Source organism: Periplaneta americana, chromosome 2 (assembly GCF_040183065.1).
Source record: "Periplaneta americana isolate PAMFEO1 chromosome 2, P.americana_PAMFEO1_priV1, whole genome shotgun sequence".
Lineage (NCBI taxonomy): Eukaryota > Metazoa > Arthropoda > Insecta > Blattodea > Blattidae > Periplaneta > Periplaneta americana.
This window is the reverse complement of record NC_091118.1, coordinates 135150328-135168265: the sequence shown is the minus strand read 5'-3', so window position 1 is coordinate 135168265 and position 17938 is coordinate 135150328. Positions and strand designations below refer to the sequence as shown.

Genomic DNA, 17938 nt, shown 5'->3' with positions numbered 1-17938 from the left:
CGAAAATTCACAACACCATCTCTGCTGAACCCCGCTCATATCCGCAACCAAACTTTTGATTTCAGTATTCCTTGCAACGTATCAGCACAGTCTACTATATACAGTTACGAAGCTTGAGTTTTGAGAGTGCTATAAACAATAGACTGTGACGGTACTATTTTTCATTGCCTGTAATGAGGCGATATTAGCGATCCTGGTGGTGAGCAACTATCTAATTTTTGCATATTTACTACGTATTGAGCTTCGCGACTGTATATACTAGACTGTGGTATCAGTATTCCATGCCAGGAGGTCAACTACGGTATGATTATCTGGTAACTTGCTGTATTATAGGGTAGAAAAATGCATTGCCACAAATGGAAGTCACATTGAGCACCTCCTATGAACAAGTGTTCAGATCCAGAAAGTATGTGTTGTAGGACCCATATTTATTAGACTTTTTTTTCTTGTTTTGATGCATACTAGCACCTCCTAAAATATTGGATACTTTTTTTAACACTCTGTATATGGATGCAATCAACCGACAACTTCGACATAGCTTATCAGTAACCAACTGCATTAACCTATATGATGACAGCTATGCAATTGGTTATTTAAATGATATGTAGTAACTTGTAAACATGCAAGAAAAAGAAATTAATGTTGACTTATTTGGAAATGGTCCTCATTAGGCCTTCCGTTTTAATTACTGAAAAACTGACATTTATAAATATTGCAAATCTCCCTTCGTTTATGATGGTTGCAGTTTTCGGTCTCACTTCAAAAGTTCTATAGCCTTGCATTGGTCTCCACTTATATTTCCTTCCATTTGATTGATAGATTAAAAAAAATCTGTATAGACTATTTCCCACTTGTCATTTGGTTCACATGTTTTATTGGTTTATTTAATCTAAAATTTAGGTCACTTCATTTCTTTGTTAGAAAATAATCCAACATTATCCATCATAAACGTTGTATTTTTCGTCCGTATTTACTGTATTGTGAAAAGACTTGAAATGTATTAATTATATATGCAAGGTTGTTACATGACGGTAATAGTTAAACATACAATAACTTACTAAAAAAAATATATTTTATAACTTATTTAAAAATAGATTCGAATTTTCAGAATTCCATAATTTGTATGTATATACATATAAAGTCATCATAAATCTTCACGTTCATTTATTATATAAAATTTTAGGATTTTTTAAATTATCGGGTATGAATAATTAAAAAAAAAACTGAAAACTTACTACTACCGTCAGTAACATATAAAAATGTGCTTAATTTGTCGTTAAGAGACATAAGCAAAAGCGATATTTCTTTTAAATTTTCTTGAGCAATTTTATGTCAGTTAGATCGTACATTTAAAAATGTACAATATATGTTAACTTACAATTATTTCACATGCATAATTTTCCATTCTGTTTAATAAAATGGATATATTAAATGTATATTGTTTTCAAAGTTAATATTTATAAAGGAAAATTACGTCTTTCAGTAACGCCTACTGAAGACAAATGTAATTATATCAGTATTAGATACAAACATAAATTTCTCCATTCTACTGTCTCTTTCTGTAATAGGTAGGTTCAACGTATTACTCGCACGAATGATTGCCGGCGGCCAGTAGGCGAACTAAAGCATAAACACTGGATCGTATCGTATAACGCAGCGCTAATGCCTCTCTCGAAATCGGCAATCATTCATGCAACGAGTTAGAATACCGTAGATGCTATATAACGAAAAACTATGTTTATGATGGATGTATTTTCTAATAAAAAATTAAACGACATGAATTTTAGATTAAGTAAAACAATACAACATTTAAAACAAATGACAAGTAGATAGTCAATATTTTTAATACAAATTCGGATTCTAGTTTTCACCAAACTGTTATTATTTAACAGCTTTCGCGCACAAAAACAATGCATATTTGATATACCAATAACAATGTTAATTATTCTCGTTTCTCACATCTTATAACTTCAGTTGGAATTGAGCAGTAGGTGCCTTTCATTATAATACGTGAATTTTTGGGACTCTGAAATGCATTAGCTCAGTAAGTGCAATTAAGTCAATTTATGAAAGGTTGAATGTACTCTTTATTAAATTGCTAACTACATATGCGTGTACGTCGGTATAATGTGCACACGACAAGAAATAACGTTGCATGATATTCTTTCAGTTTCTCATTACATGAAAACTAAAATAGTAATATGCTATGAAATAGATTCATGTATCTATACAAGAATACATGTTTTTCAGTTTTGCCACAGCGAGAAAATTTTATCATAGCTATTAGACTGTCCTTCTGCCTTGTGTAGTATTTTCTCCTTATAATTATAATAATAATAATAATAATAATAATAATAATAATAATAATAATAATAATAATAATAATAATAATAATTCTTTATTTATGCTGGCAGAGTTAAGTCCACATGGCCTTCTCTTACACTCTACGAGGTCACAAAGTATACAACTAGTGAAAATTTGACAAAAAGTTAAAGAACAGAATACTAACATACGAGTATTACAGACAATATATTATAATAATAATAATAATAATAATAATAATAATAATAATAATAATAATAATAATAATAATAATAGCATAATAAAATCGACACTAGACAACATGAAAATAATACCATAATAGAAAAAAAGAAAGTAAAATACATTGGAATATAGTAAAAGCAACTCATTTAGTACAAATAGTTAATATGGAAAACGTAAGGAAGAATATAATAAAATATAATGTAATAAAATAATAATAAAAAAGAAAATAAATATGAAAATTAAATAAAATTCACATTAAAAAGAGTATGATAATAAATTCATCTGGTGCTAAAGAGAACAAAAAAGGGAAAAGGAAGGAAAAGAAAATTTTTACAAAACTATCGCAGAGAAAAGGCTTATAACTGAAAGGAATCTGATGCATAGGTAAATTTAACTAGGCATTATGCTTATGAAATATAAAAAGTTTTAGTACATTTGCCAAAATTTCACGAAACGATTATTTATAGATTGCTTCTACGATTCACTTTATTTTTATTGTACAATAATTAACGTCAAATGAAACAATTTAGGATGTGAGTTTCAAAAATATTTATTCTACCTTAACTATAGGTTGATTTAGTCGCAACTTTTCGTCCTGGCTAATAAACACAGAATTTGAAGTCCTCAGACTGACAGCTGCATTTGCAAGCCTACGCTTGACGGGGTTTTAGGGTTTTGAAGCGTGTCAAATGTTGGGAGACATTCTTCGATCTTGCGTATTGTTCATCTCCTGAGTAGAACAGTAGCAGACAATTTTGTGACGTCACTACTGTAAATTAAAATAGGTTGCATATTAGTCTTCTTATATTTTCTAATTTTAACTTACTTTGAAGTGTATCCGACTGCCATAATGTTACTAGAGAAGGGAGACACAGCGATTGCATGATGCAGTTCTTCTGTAGTATGTGCTCCAATATCACAACCGTGAGTGGCCATTGACTCTTAAATGTTTAAAACGTGATAATTCATGAAAACCCCTTGCAGATTATAGCTTAATGTCCTTTTTCTCTGTCCGTACTATTAATATTGTTCATGCATTTAGATAGTTACAATCACAAGCACATTCTAGTGTTAGGGTTTATTATTCTGAATTTCAAAATTTAAGAATGTGTAACTGTAGTCTTTTCGGTCTTTCTTTTATTAAGCTTAAAATAGCCTAGTCGGCTTTTCTCATTAATCTTTTATCGGTCTTTATAGTTCATTTAATTGGAATTTAAGTAATTTTAATTTCTCAACGATATCATTTTCTTGAAATTTATTCAAAGTAAATTCAGTTATAATTTTATCCTTTCATTTGTTCTGCGTCCATTCTTTTTTTTTCTCTCGCTTTCCCTCTGTCTCTTTAGGAGCAAGATACGGAACTGTGAGCTAATGTCTGTTTAAATATTATATATGAAGGGTTCAGAGCCATAGTGGGCCAAGCGCCATTTATTAAAAACGGAGAAAGCAAGGATTAAAGTTAAGTGAATGCCATAATTTAATGTAGATTGACATATCATTTAGTTTTAATGTGTATACTTTATATGAATTGCTATATGTTTCATTGAATTATGATATTCACATAATTTTAACCCTTGCTTTCTCCGTTTTTAATATATGGCACTCGGCCCACTATGGCTCTGAACCTTTCATGTAATGCCGCTTATTCTATTGAAACTATTATTTTCACTTCCCCTACTGTTCATTTCCATATATTTTGTTTTCTTGAGATGATTATTCCCTTTTTTAACTATATTTTAAGAAACCTAAAACCTCTTTAAAACATTTTGTGAGTAAGTAATTTAAAAGCATTCGATTCAGCATAAATTGGATTTGTAATTACTGTTTAAGGGGAGTTTTTAATTGTTTTCTCATTCGAGCGTTCCTCGGGAAAGTAACTCATATTTCGAAATGTAATATCATTAGTATATGCAGAGTATTGTTTCACTGATCATAATTGCTTCGTCTGTGTTAATAGTTTTTATGTGACTGTTTTACAAAAAGTAATTTGAAAGAGCAGAACGTTTAAGACATCCATTTTATAATTCTATTGAGTAGAAACACTATCAGCTTACTCTACAGAGTAGGTACAAAGCCCTGTTACCCCTACAAATACTTCAAATATACACACTATTTTTGTAATTCTGGTCATAATGCAGACATACATCCACTTTACACTAACTGTGTGTCCTAAGTGTGCAAAGGGTCAGTATGACCCCCATCAATCTCCTCACAGAAAATAATGCGTCACCAGGTTCGATGTGACATTCACCTCAGCATTGCTGGTGTAATCTGTTGGAAAGCGCGTCGCACGACGTTCTATTCATCAATGGTGTCGTACTGTACCTGTGCAACAATGCTCTTGATGAAACCCGACAGAGCATTGTCACAGGTTCTGTAGTCAGGGCTGCGATGTGGCCATTCGAGAGGATCTGATAAGATGGGTGAGCCACGGCCAATCCAACGTTGTGAAAACCTATGACAATGCGCTGTGGGGTTTCATCAAGAGCATTACAGCAGCAATGCTGAGGCGAATATCACACCGAACCTGGCTACGCTTTGTTTTATGTGAGAAGAATGATAGGACATAATGACCCTTTGGACATTTAGGACATACAGTTAGTGTAAAGTGGAAGTATGTCTGCTTTATGATCGTAATTACATAGATATTGTGTACGTTTGGGGTATTTATAGGGGTAACGGGACTTTGTGTCCATCCTGTAGATTTGAACTGTTTTATATACAGTATGGGTACTGTAGTATCAAAGTTAAAACATTTCTACTCCATAGTTGTAACTCTTTCACTAATACATGAAGTCCGAATACTTCATTTTACTCTGATACTAATTGAACAGTTTCGGTGTATTAGTACTGTAATTTTATCTTTTTTGTAAGTTAAAAGTTCTTTGAATCCATTCCATTTGATTTAATCCTTAATAGCACTATAGACCTATTTTCCAACACTTTCATAATTTCTTCTTGTGAAATGCTCCCTATACACGTGTTGTTTCACCTTCCTGTTCATGAGGTGTGTGTGGGAGATCTCGACACACATTTTGCTGGTCCTCATAGATAAAAGAAGTCCGGTGTTATATTCTTAATGTGAATTGCATAATGTACGAAAGTCGAGAAAAAAACTTGCATTTACTTAGGCCTAAAATCTCAATTTTTTTTTTACCGTTTGGTGGACTGTTCAAATCTATAGATATTCATAATTTCTTGTTTCCATAAATATATTTACATATGTTTAGTGTTACTCTTGTATTTTTTACGAAAAATTTAAGGTACAGAAATTTAAAATACCTCTCGCTTAGATTCTGGCTGCTATGTATAGGCTACCTATTATCAGGCAGTACATCTTACTTGACAATGCTCGTACTGTATGTGTCAGAGAAAGAACAATTGTTTGTATACATCTGAAGTCTGATTAGTGACAAGTCAGCGATATATGCAATGGAGGGGGGGGGAAAGAACTGGCCACGCCACCCCATTATCTCCTGGCTTAGTTGCCTCATAAATGATGTCTTATTGATGTCACATGAGAAATGCTAATCTGTCATCAGACAATTGATAAACAAGCTATTTAAATATAGACGTTAAGTAACGAGTTAAGGAGAATAATGTGAATGACATGAAATAATCACAGCTGTCGTTCACTTCATCTAAGCTTACTTCAAGGATTAGGTCGTTTGAATAATTTCGCCTCACTCTTGTAAAGACTTTAAATTGACAATTTATTTCACAAATATCGCGATTCATCTGTAATCTGCCCTAGCTCCAGGACACTTCTTAAATAAATACAAAAGAGGAACAACAATCTAATTCCGGTTGGAGAGAGATGACCTTCAGTTTGTTGCTGAAAATCGAACCAGCGTCAGCTCGATTGAGCCATAACAAAGAACTTAAAATCCCAATAAATATAATAGAACATAAAAGATACTTAAAGGTACCAGTTTTTACTCAGATGCTGTGTTTTGTTCCGTCTGTATGCGTTCTCAAGTTGCTGCGTAAATCTGGAAATCTTCTTTCGTCACATCAGACCTGGACAACATAAGTGTGTTAAACCGGATTAGTGAAGGAAGTATATTAATCTGATACGCTGTTCCCTGTTCTTTGGCACTCGTTGCCAATAAATTACACATCGTAAACGTCATTTTCAGATAAAATGCATGCCAGATGTTAACAATATTTTACAGTAGCTTCTAGCCGATTTCTTAGAATAAAATAAATCAATGAAATGCAGAAAAAAATACAATGTACACGGGATTTGTTCATTTCTGTAACGAAATGAAGGAAAGTTGTAAACAATATTTAAGTTATAACTTTTATTGATTTCATACCAAGTGGCGTTAAAATTCCAGAATAACAATACGAATACATTTCATAGAATTTTTTAATTCCATTTAATTTCTTATTTTATGAAATAATAGATTGTTAAAAAATACATAGGATTGTTATAAAGTAACTAACTTCCTTATTTACTTCCTTACTTACTTACTTACTTATAAATGGCTTTTAAGTAACCCGCAGGTTCATTGCCGCTCTCATATAAGCCCGCTAGCGGTCCCTATCCTGTGCAAGATTAATCCAGTCTCTATCATCATATCCCACCTCCCTCAAATCCATTTTAATATTATCCTCCCATCTACGTCTCAGCCCCCCTAAAGGTATTTTTCCCTCCGGTCTCCCAACTAACACTAGGCCTATATGCATTTCTGGATTCGCCTATACGTGCTACATGCCCTGCCCATCTCAAACGTCTGGATTTAATGTTCCTAATTATGTCAGGTGAAGAATACAATGCGTGCAGCTCTGCATTGTGTAACTTTTTCCATTCTCCTATAACTTCATCCCTGTTAGCCTCTAATATTTTTCTAAGAACCTTATTCTCAAACACCCTTAATCTCTGTTCCTCTCAAAGTGTGAGTCCAAGTTTCACAACCATACAGAACAACCGGTAATATAACTGTTTTATAAATTCTAACTTTCAGAATTTTTGACAGCAGATTGGATGACAAAAGCTTCTCAATCGAATAATAACAGGCATTTCCCATATTTATTCTGCGTTTAATTTCTTCCCGAGTGCCATGTATATTTGTTACTGTTGCTCAAAGATATTTGAATTTTTCTACCTCTTCGAAGGATAAATCTCCAATTTTTATATTTCCATTTCGTACAATATTTTGGCACGAGACATAATCATATACTTTGTCTTTTCGCGATTTACTTTCAAACCTATCGCTTTATTTGCTTCAAGTAAAATTACCATGTTTTCCCTACTCGTTTGTGGATTTTCTCCTAATATATTCACATCATCCGCATAGACAAGAAGCTGATGTAACCCGTTCAATTCCAAACCTTCTCTGTTATCATGAACTTTTCTAATGGAATACTCTAGAGCGAAGTTAAAAAGTAAAGGTGATAGTTAGTGCATCTCCTTGCTTTAGCCCGCAGTGAATTGGAAAAGCATCAGACAGAAACTGGCCTATACGGACTCAGCTGTAAGTTTCACTGAGACACATTTTAATTAGTGGAAATAGTTTCTTGGGAATACCAAATTAAATAAGAATATTGTATAAAACTTCTCTCTTAACCGAATCATATGCCTTTTTGAAATCTATGAATAACTGATGTAATGTAACTAACATATAGTTAAATTAATGTAACTTCCCAAGCTAATTGAGCAACCAAAATTAACTAAGTGGCTATGGAAATGTGTGTGCACGTGGATTGTCTGTTGTTCATATTCGAAAATAGTGCGTATTTACTCCACCACTGAAACTGAAGTGGGCCTCATCTGTCTGTCGAGATAACAATTTCGGTTCAATTTCCATCTGAGCTAATATACGTACGTAATAAAATGTTGTAACTTAATTCTTCCCAATCAGTTTCTATCAATTCAAACATCATTTTCAGTTTATAAAGGCTCATTTTCAGAAGCTTGCGTAAAATTTCCCAAACAATGTTGTATGGCAGCCGTGGCGAAAATGTAATAGTGCGCCGAACCACTGTGTAACCTGCAACGTGCAGGAGGGAGGCGTACACCCGAAGGGGAAGTGAAGCAACTGTCTGACTTATTATTTATCGGATTTTCATTTTACTTACGTCAAGCACTTAAATATAATTTTATACAGTATAAGGTTACAAACTAATGTTCAGTATGTGTAACGAAGAAAGAAATTAACAAGAAAATATAGGACACATTATCACAACCTATTAACTGTCTTCAGAATGTCTCTGCGACAGAGTTTCAAAATTAGGAATTATGTCACTTACTGCCAGTCGTAATTGATCACGAAGGTATTTGTCTGTCAGTCGTGATCTAAATTTGGTTTTTACTATTTTCATTGTTGAAAATAATTTTTCACAAACGTAAGTTGTAGCGAACATGGCTTCAACAGAGCAAGCGAAAGAACGAAGCTTCGGATATTTATTTTTTGGCAAAGATTTGAAAAGTTCAACATTTGTCAAGTCCTTACATCTAGCTTTCATTTAACATCACATTGTAAATCTGTGCGTTTAAATTGAAGCTCTAACCACATTATTGGTACATCTGCTGAAGAATGGTCAACGTACAGAGATGATGAAGATGATGATAATACTAATAATAATAATAATAATAATAATAATAATAATAATAATAATAATAATAAAATCATACATCATATTGGCAGCAAAAAAAATGCGTTCTCCCATCCTACTTGAAATTTTCATTTTTCTAGAGGTACATGGTTTCGAGAGAGACATTGCGACGACGCCACTCGCAGGTCAGAAACAAATACAAATGGAACGGAGTTTGACTCCAGTGAGTGAGAGGGTGGGGGTTGGGGGAGGTAGGAAGCAAGAGAAATGCACAATTATCATTGCGAGCCACAATGTGCTCGCGAGTCACATTTTCGCCACGGCTGCTGTATGACAATCTCAAGCGTTTTCTCAACACATTAGCACCGCTGGCTTTTTACTAATTGCAATTTTTTTAAGTGTGCAGTACAATCTCAATTTATTTAATTTTAATTTACACACTATTTGACAAACAATATTGAAATTGTATTAAAACAAAGTAATGTAATGGATTTTCCCTAGTCAGGTTTTGCCTTTTGCGAAAAATCTTTTCAATCCGAATATCACTAATTCTTGATATTTTCATTTTATCACTAACCGAACCATTTTTTACAAACTCCTTTATTGAAGAGGTGAGATCAAAAAGGGAATTTTTCATAATTTTCAAATATATTTTAATACTCATTGGACTTGTGTAAGTTCTAAAATTTCTTATTGAAGTTGTAATGAAACTCAAATACACAACAAAAATATAGCTGCAGGAAGTATGTAGCATTTTACTGAGTATTTTGTGTGTGTGCGTTTTTTTTTTTTTTTTTTTTTTTTTTTTTTTTTTTTTTTTTCAAAATTACGATTGTTAATTGATCATTCGAAGCTTCAATTAATACACGATAAGAAAGATGGTACGAGGACCGTCTCTTAAGATTAATTTTTGTCCGGAATCTTCTTAATCCGACAGTGAAGTTTCTATCACATTCATGAAACAATTTCTATATTTTTTCATAAGTCCTAGATGCATGTTATTTAGATATATCGTCGTTGTTCCTGTAATAACTCCTATGTGCAAAATATAAAATCTTGCAATGATAAAATACCGTACACATTTTTGGTCAAATTTTTGTTACAGTTTTCATAAAAATCGATAAAGTACAGTAAAATTGAAGAAGATATACTACAGTTGTACGAGCAGTTTATAAGTTTGTTGAGCTTCTTAATCATATATGTTTCGGAGAATGCTTCCCCATCTTCAGTGATATCAATTTACATCGACGAAGTGGTTCCAGATATCTGGAAGTGCTCATACAGATGTAGTATATCTCTTTCAATTTTAATGTATTTTATAAAATTTTTCATAGGAAGAAAAAACACATTTATTCATTCTGTGGCAGCCGTACATAGGAGATTGTGAACTATTACATTTTCGAAAGAAAGAAATATAATTACTTATAGGATAGGATATTTTATTATTTACTGTATTACTATTTAAGTTATTTAATAAAGCAAAAATCTAAAAAAAAGATAAATATGTCACATAGGAGGTACTGCAGGAACAACGACGATATGTAGGCCTTCAGTAGCAAAAAAACCGGACCGACCCTTGTAGCTGATACAAAAGATGCTGTGCATTGTGTCAAACTGTGATAATTTCAATATGGATAGTGAAGCCAGACGTATGTAATGCTATTTAATGTAAAACACGCAGTTATCTTTGCCGAATAGAGGCAGAAATGTAATATTGATGGCAGATGAAAATAAAACTCTCAAAGTATTTTCGTTTGTAAGTTTGAGGCACTGAAGGAAACAAAAGACGGTAAGAATCGAACAAATGCAATAAATTTCATTCTTACAATTAATTATACAAGATGGATGTGTTTTGTGACTAGCAAAATTTGAATCTGTAACTCTGAAATCAGCTACAAGGGTCGGTCCGGTTTTTTAGCCACTACTGTACGTTTCATGCACACAGGATTCCCCTATTAAAATTCTATACTTACTTACTTATTTACTTACATACTTACTGACTTTTAAGAAACCCGGAGGTTCATTGCCCCCCTCACATAAGCCCGCCATTGGTCCCTATCCTGAGCAAGATTAATCCAGTCTCTATCATCATAGCCCACCTCCCTCAAATCCATTTTAATATTATCTTCCCATCTACGTCTCTGCCTCCCCAAAGGTCATTAAAATTCTATAGGACCTAAAATGCCTAAATGAACCATAATACCTACAAATTCATAAAAACTATATTTGTACCTGAAAAGGGCCTTTTAGATTTTGCATATATTTAAAATGAAAATATCAGTAATATAAAAATGAAAAAATATATAAAAAATACTTTTAAAAATATTTAAAAATTCCCTTACAGACAAACACTGGTCTGGCAAGTTCGTTCCATATTGGTCTTAGGAGAGAAGGGAAGATGCTTTTACCTAATTTCCTGCTACCGAAATTAGTTTGGAAAAATACATTCTAGCATAAAGGGTGGTAGATTATTGAAGTTAGGCGAAAGTTCACAAATTACTTTCAGCTTCATTTGAGCCCCGTTAGGCGAAAGCTTGGAAATAATGTTTTCGAGTTAATGCATCCCGTTAAGCGAAATGAAACTGACCAATTCCCAATCAATTTCTTTCACTGATAGGATTTGAGTCTCCAGTTCAGTAGCACTCATTGTCAGCACCAGGTATTTGTATATAAATTCCACCTAAAATAAAATATTTACTGCAATTAGAATTATTAATTGTTAATTTTATATAAACTCCTGAAAGTCCTAAATTTGATTTTACAAAGTCCTAAATCTCTCCTTTTTTTTAGCATCTAGAAATTCGTTCCCTAATGATAACATTGCACCAAACCAATTCTTGTTTGAAGATTTAAAACCATTTTTCAGGCTTGGAAAATGTGTATAATAAACGAGCCAATTAACTAACAAACTTTTATTCATTTTTAAAAGCTTAATTGTTTCATCAATTTGTTCAAAAATTATTTTAAGTTAAACTATGTTAGTTACTTTATAATGATCTTACATTAGAGTTTCCATTTTGAGTTACTATGTCCTTTGAATAGCCAAATATATCTGCAACTAGTCGTCCCTGCAATTCGGAAGTACCAACATCAAAACAAGCTTAAAGTACTCTACCGATATATGAATCGAACATAATATGAAAATCCATGTTTTGGGCTTACTTTCCTTTGTCTTGCGAACAAGATCTTTACTTTCGTTTTTTTCCTCCAAAATTTCTGTGAATATTTTCACGTATATATTTCTAAACTTTATTATCCATCCAAATCTATATCCGTTTCGCATGAAACATAAAATCCTAAATATTTGAAATGTTTCACGTGTTATGTTATTCCATGTTCGATATCTACCTTGTTCTCACTGAGAATTTTCCTTTAACTGTCATGAATTTCGTTTTATTCACCAATATTCTACAATAATGTTAGCTTTCGTTATCTTTTTCAACGTATACACTGCAATTTTCAGTTTGTCTTCACTTTTATTAGAACTTGGTCGAAAAAGAGGCCTTAGGCTAAAGTTAGAAATTAATTTTTATAATGAATTGTTGATAGTTTTCACCATCATTAAGATCACGTAAGTAATTGAACATAAATCGATCATTCTTACGCATCATTCCATCTTTAGACTCCCAAAAACAAAGCATCCATGTTTTACTGTACAGCCGTACTATCTTCGATGGTGTAGAATTTATCGTGATTTGCGTTAGAAAGGATGTTGTCTCGTTCGTATCCGGCTATATTGTTTATTATGGCTTCCTCTGGATGGAAATAAAGCTGGAAGAGATTGGTGCTCTTAACAGGAAGACTTCAAATAAAATGTGTCGGTTATTTCTCGCCCACTACGAAATTTAACACTGCTAAACGCTTTTGTCTATCCTCGGAGTAATGAATTTCTTTTTATAGATTCTCCTTTAAGAAATTAAATTATGTGTGTTGCGAAATAGGTAGGAGTCCAAAAAAAATCTTAATCATATCTGAAAGTCTTAACCAACCGAATTTTCATTTTCGGAAGTTATTATTTACCTGGAGATGATTTACTGGGCGTTCGCTTGTACGTCTCCCGTCTCCCTAATTAAGCTCTAGGTTCACGAGTTTGTGCTGGCAAGGAATCTGAGAAAAAGACGAAATTGAGTTGCAAGATGAAACGTGGTGGATTTGATGGAGCATGCAAACAAAATTAATGTTTGTGTGCTATTTTAGCTAAGTGTAAAGCGTTGTAAGAAGAGCTGTAAAAGGGGAAATTTCATCACTAGTTTTATATTTTTTAATGTTAGTATACCGAATATACAGACAAATTTTCGACTAACAAACCTAATGACCCAAAAATTGAAGACCTCGCCGGAATAATGGTGTAACCAACAAATCTATATTACACGTTACAGGGGAAAGGAAAATAATTTCAGTGGCATATTTCGTTAGACCTATATTTACCTGCACAACCATTAGGTGGCCGGGTAGCTCAGTTGGTAGAGCGGCTGGCTACGGACTGGAAGGTCCGGGGTTCGATCCCAGGTGGTGACGGGATTTTTTCTCGTTGCTAAACTTTCAGAACGGCCCCGAGGTTCACTCAGCCTCCTATAAAATTGAGTACCGGGTCTTTCCCGGGGGTAAAAGGCGGTCAGAGCGTGGTGCCGACCACACCACCTCATTCTAGTGCCGAGGTCATGGAAAGCATGGGGCTCTACCTCCATGCCCCCCAAGTGTCTTCATGGCATGTTACGGGGATACCTTTACCTTTTTACCATTTGATTAACCGAGGATACGAATTCATTATTGTTATAAATGAAAGCTTCAAAATTACTTTTTCCATAAGCTTCATACTTCATTAATTTGATGTCACACCCCTTTCTCTGGTAGGTCTTTAATTGTAAAACTATTTACTAAAAAAAAAAAAAAAAAAAAAAAAAAAAAAAAAAAAAAAAAAAAAAAAAAAAGCTAATTTGTCCGAAGGTGACTTGAAAATATCACTAATAATATTCTGACCAAATGTTCCCGAGCGTTATTTCTTTTACTGATTGCTTGTTGATCATCTAGTAGGAAATTCATACTTTTAAATCAATGAAATTATTCAGTCGCTGGATCCTGAGTTCTTCAGAATGTAACAAGAATGTCATGAAGTTTGTCTGAAGTAGGCCTAATCATTTCTGTTGATGGAGTCCACATCTGGCACCGTGACAACTTCTTCTCCTTGTAGACTTTACTTTCAACTCAGAGTTTCTTGCTTCACAGGAAATATTAGACATCCCTTCAGGTCTGTGATCGAAACGTATACAATCTGACTAAAGACTCATGGCAGTTTCGATTCTGCAAGCATGAAAGGCTAACAAGTAAGTCAGTTTATCAATCCAAGCATTATTCAGAAATGCGCAATGCCAAAAATGTTCGTTTAGTCAATTTTCATTGACACAATTTAATCTTATATGTCATACCTGTGTGGAATTTCTTATTAATTACCATGGTTTTTCAAAGTCGCATAAGTTGTTTTACTATGGTTCTGTTTATCTAAAAATGTGGCATTTTCTGAATTTGTTAACTATTTTATGAACTGTTTTCCTATTAGGTGGAGCAACCCCATGAAATCGTTCCTGAAATTCTCTACACCACTGAGTAGGTAATTAGATTTTTAAAGATACAAAAAATTAAACTCTTTCGGTAGTAGGCTAAATCCTAAAATCATGTCGCAAAGAGTAGGCCTATACATATACATAGAACTAAAATCACACTGCACATGTCTCTCAAAACAGCTGAAACATGCGTCGTGCCGCCTTATCTCTACCTGCCTACTCGGCTTATGCTTACGTAACTGCCGTATTACGTATAGTAGCGATCCCAAGCAAAATAAACTTACTGTACAGTATTTTCATAGGTGAATCTTCCTCTGTCGCTAAACAATGTTTTGTGTAAACGAAATATAATTTATACGACATGTAACAAATAAGAAAAGTAGAGTTACTAGAATTATATAGTCATATCCAGCATAATATATTACACCATTCGGTTCTGGGTAGCGTAGTCGGTATAGTGCTGGCCTTCTGTGGTCGAGGTTGCGGGTTCGATTCCGACCCAGGTCGATGGCATTTGTGCTTAAATGCGACAGGCTCATGTTAGTAGATTTACTGGCATGTAAAAAAACTCCTGTGGAACAAAATTCCGGCACACCGGCGTCGTTGATATAACCTCAGCAGTTTTGAGCGTCTTTAAATAAACCATAAATTTTATATATATATATATATATATATATATATATATATATATATATATATATATACAGGATGTTAAAAAAATACGGGGCATAATTTCAGGTGTGTATTTCCCACATGTAGACAATCAAAATAGTTTATTACAACATGTGTCCGGAAATGCTTTATTTCCAAGTTATGGCCTTCACAACATTGAAATTCACCGGAACGTTTTTCTTTCCGCAGGTCGTTACCGTCAAAGGAGACATTAAGAGGGCACTCTGACAGTTCATTCCGAGGCGAAGGTTACATTCAGTGTTGTGTAGGCGTTAGACTGTGCGACATGTATTTAAATCAAACAGACTTACGGGGCAGGCGTACACAAACTTCCTGGAAAACACCATACCTCATGTTTTAGAAGACACTCCACTGATTAATTGTCAACACATGCACTTCTTGCATGATGGCGCTCCTGCACACTTCAGTCGTACGGCTCGCCGGTACTTGGATCGAAGGTTTCCTGATCGATGGATAGGTAGAGGTGGTCCAATTGCTTGGCCTCCACGCTCTCCTGATCTGAACCCTCTCGATTTCTACTTGTGGGGTCATTTAAAATCATTGGTTTATTCGTCTCCGGTGTCTGATTTGGAATCCCTTCGGAATCGAATTGTGGCATGTTCTGAGGACATACGCAATACTCCTGGAGTTTGGGATCGTGTTCGCAGGTCAATAAGACATCGATGTGAGGTCTGTATTCAAGCAGGAGGTGGACATTTTGAACATCTTCTGTAATGACAACGACCTGCGGAAAGAAAAACGTTCCAGTGAATTTCAATGTTGTGAAGGCCATAACTCGGAAATGAAGCATTTCCGGACACATGTTGTAATGAACTATTTTGATTGTCTACATGTGGGAAATACATACCTGAAATTATGCCCCGTATTTTTTAAACACCCTGTGTGTGTGTGTATATATATATATATATATATATATATATATATATATATATATATATATATTACAGCAAGTGCAAAAAACTACTCAGATTTTCCTTTCAACGTCCATTATTAAAAGTGTCGCGTGTTTGAAAAATATCATGGTAGTTCCTTCAGTTCGTTTGACTTTTTTAAATCTAGTTTTCTGCTTCGCAGAGAATTTGAGGTATTATTTTGTAAAGTTTAAGAATGTTTCTTTGTTGCTCTCAATATGCGTTTAATCTTTCCGACCTAGGTAATTAATCGTACTCCTTGAATTACATTGTCCTATTGCTTTGATTTTTGTTATAAAATGTCTATTCTATAGTGTCATTGTTTCAGTAAATTATCAGTTTTATTTTATTTATCGATAACTGTGAATAATTTTCTTCAGAAATAATATTTGGAGAATTTACAGCTACATTATATTTATTGTCTTGAAGCGAAAGACGGTACTGATAGGTCAGTTATAGATTTGTCATAGTTGTAGCTTCAAACCTTCATTGTTATGTGAATTAAAAAGAGTAAGTGATAATGAGTTCTTTTATCGTATGTACTTGATTATTTTACTAGTAATTCTTCTATTTCTTTATTATTTAGATCATTAACATTTCAGTTATTATATTCAATGGCATAGGTATTAAGGCGCTATCCTTTTCCTAGAAAAAAATCACAATGTAATTCAGCTCAGTTTATTCTAAGCGTTGCTAGAAAAATTAACTTCATTATACAGGGTTGAATGTAGCCACTTAATAAAGTGAGTGATACAGCACAAATAGAGACAAGTGCTATCTATAGTGATGCATGCAGCTGTGAAGAAACAACAAATTGAATTCAAACGACAATAATTTTCTCCAAGTGATATACTTGTTTAGTTCATTGAACCAAAAATGAAGCGACGTCGAAATAGTGTGGAAAATATTTTGAATAAACAACGACTTAAAACTGTTGTTACTTGGTTTATAAAATAAGACAATGGAGAAGTCTGTGTCAAGCATGTTCTCTTCATTGAAACTCTCGAATTTGAGGTCTCGATCCAAGAACAACCCCAACTCTGGCAACTCATCTTCTCAGCAAGACCTCGCTGCAACCAGTGTTGTGACTTCGAAACCTCCAAGGACTCCATTGCCATCCAACAGAAGATCGAGCAAATGTAAGTATAATGATGATAATGATGTTACAACTTTTTTTTAGTAGGCCTATAATATATCACAGTTTTCTCACGAATTATAAATGTGAATATGTCAAAGAGAATGTTTTGAGTAGGTTACCATTATCTGGAAATTCACTCTAAAACTGTGATATATATCTTCTTACGCCTAAATGTTGTACTTACTTTTTACAGTATCAGGCGTTTTTCCATATGAACGACATACGAGTAGATGGAATATTGTTCCTCATTGTTCACATCGTACGCTGTTGAATTTGTGTGGTTTATCTGAAGTTTACTCTTAATTTCGCTGTGAAAATATCTCATGATGACAATTAAAGCATGTGACGTCATATTACGTGTTATTCGCGACAGTATGTTCCGCGAAGATACAATATGGAATACCTACAAGCTAATCTTCATTCCATACAAGAACATGTAAACAAACGCGTGTCAGAAGCCCTTCCTATTGACTGCAGAATAGCAAATCTCTTTATGGCGCCTAGAATGCGATATTACGAGTTCCGTGTCT

The 17938-nt window shown here is 33.7% G+C and overlaps 1 protein-coding gene across 12 annotated transcripts in view; it reads left to right on the top strand.

Annotated features, from left to right (window-relative positions):
- The window catches only part of Grip (Glutamate receptor interacting protein), a 214519-nt gene that overhangs the window by 115862 nt on the left and 80719 nt on the right, over positions 1-17938 (top strand). For 3 of the 12 annotated variants that reach the window (XM_069818480.1, XM_069818472.1, XM_069818474.1), the window contains exon 2: positions 16990-17409. The exons of 6 other annotated variants lie outside the window; for them this stretch is intronic. In XM_069818480.1, coding sequence (XP_069674581.1) covers positions 17232-17409 — 178 coding nt within the window. In that variant the 5' untranslated portion in view covers positions 16990-17231. Of the gene's footprint in view, positions 1-16856; positions 17410-17938 lie in introns of all 12 variants that reach the window. 3 more of the 12 variants (XM_069818477.1, XM_069818475.1, XM_069818473.1) reach the window with 3 other exon arrangements.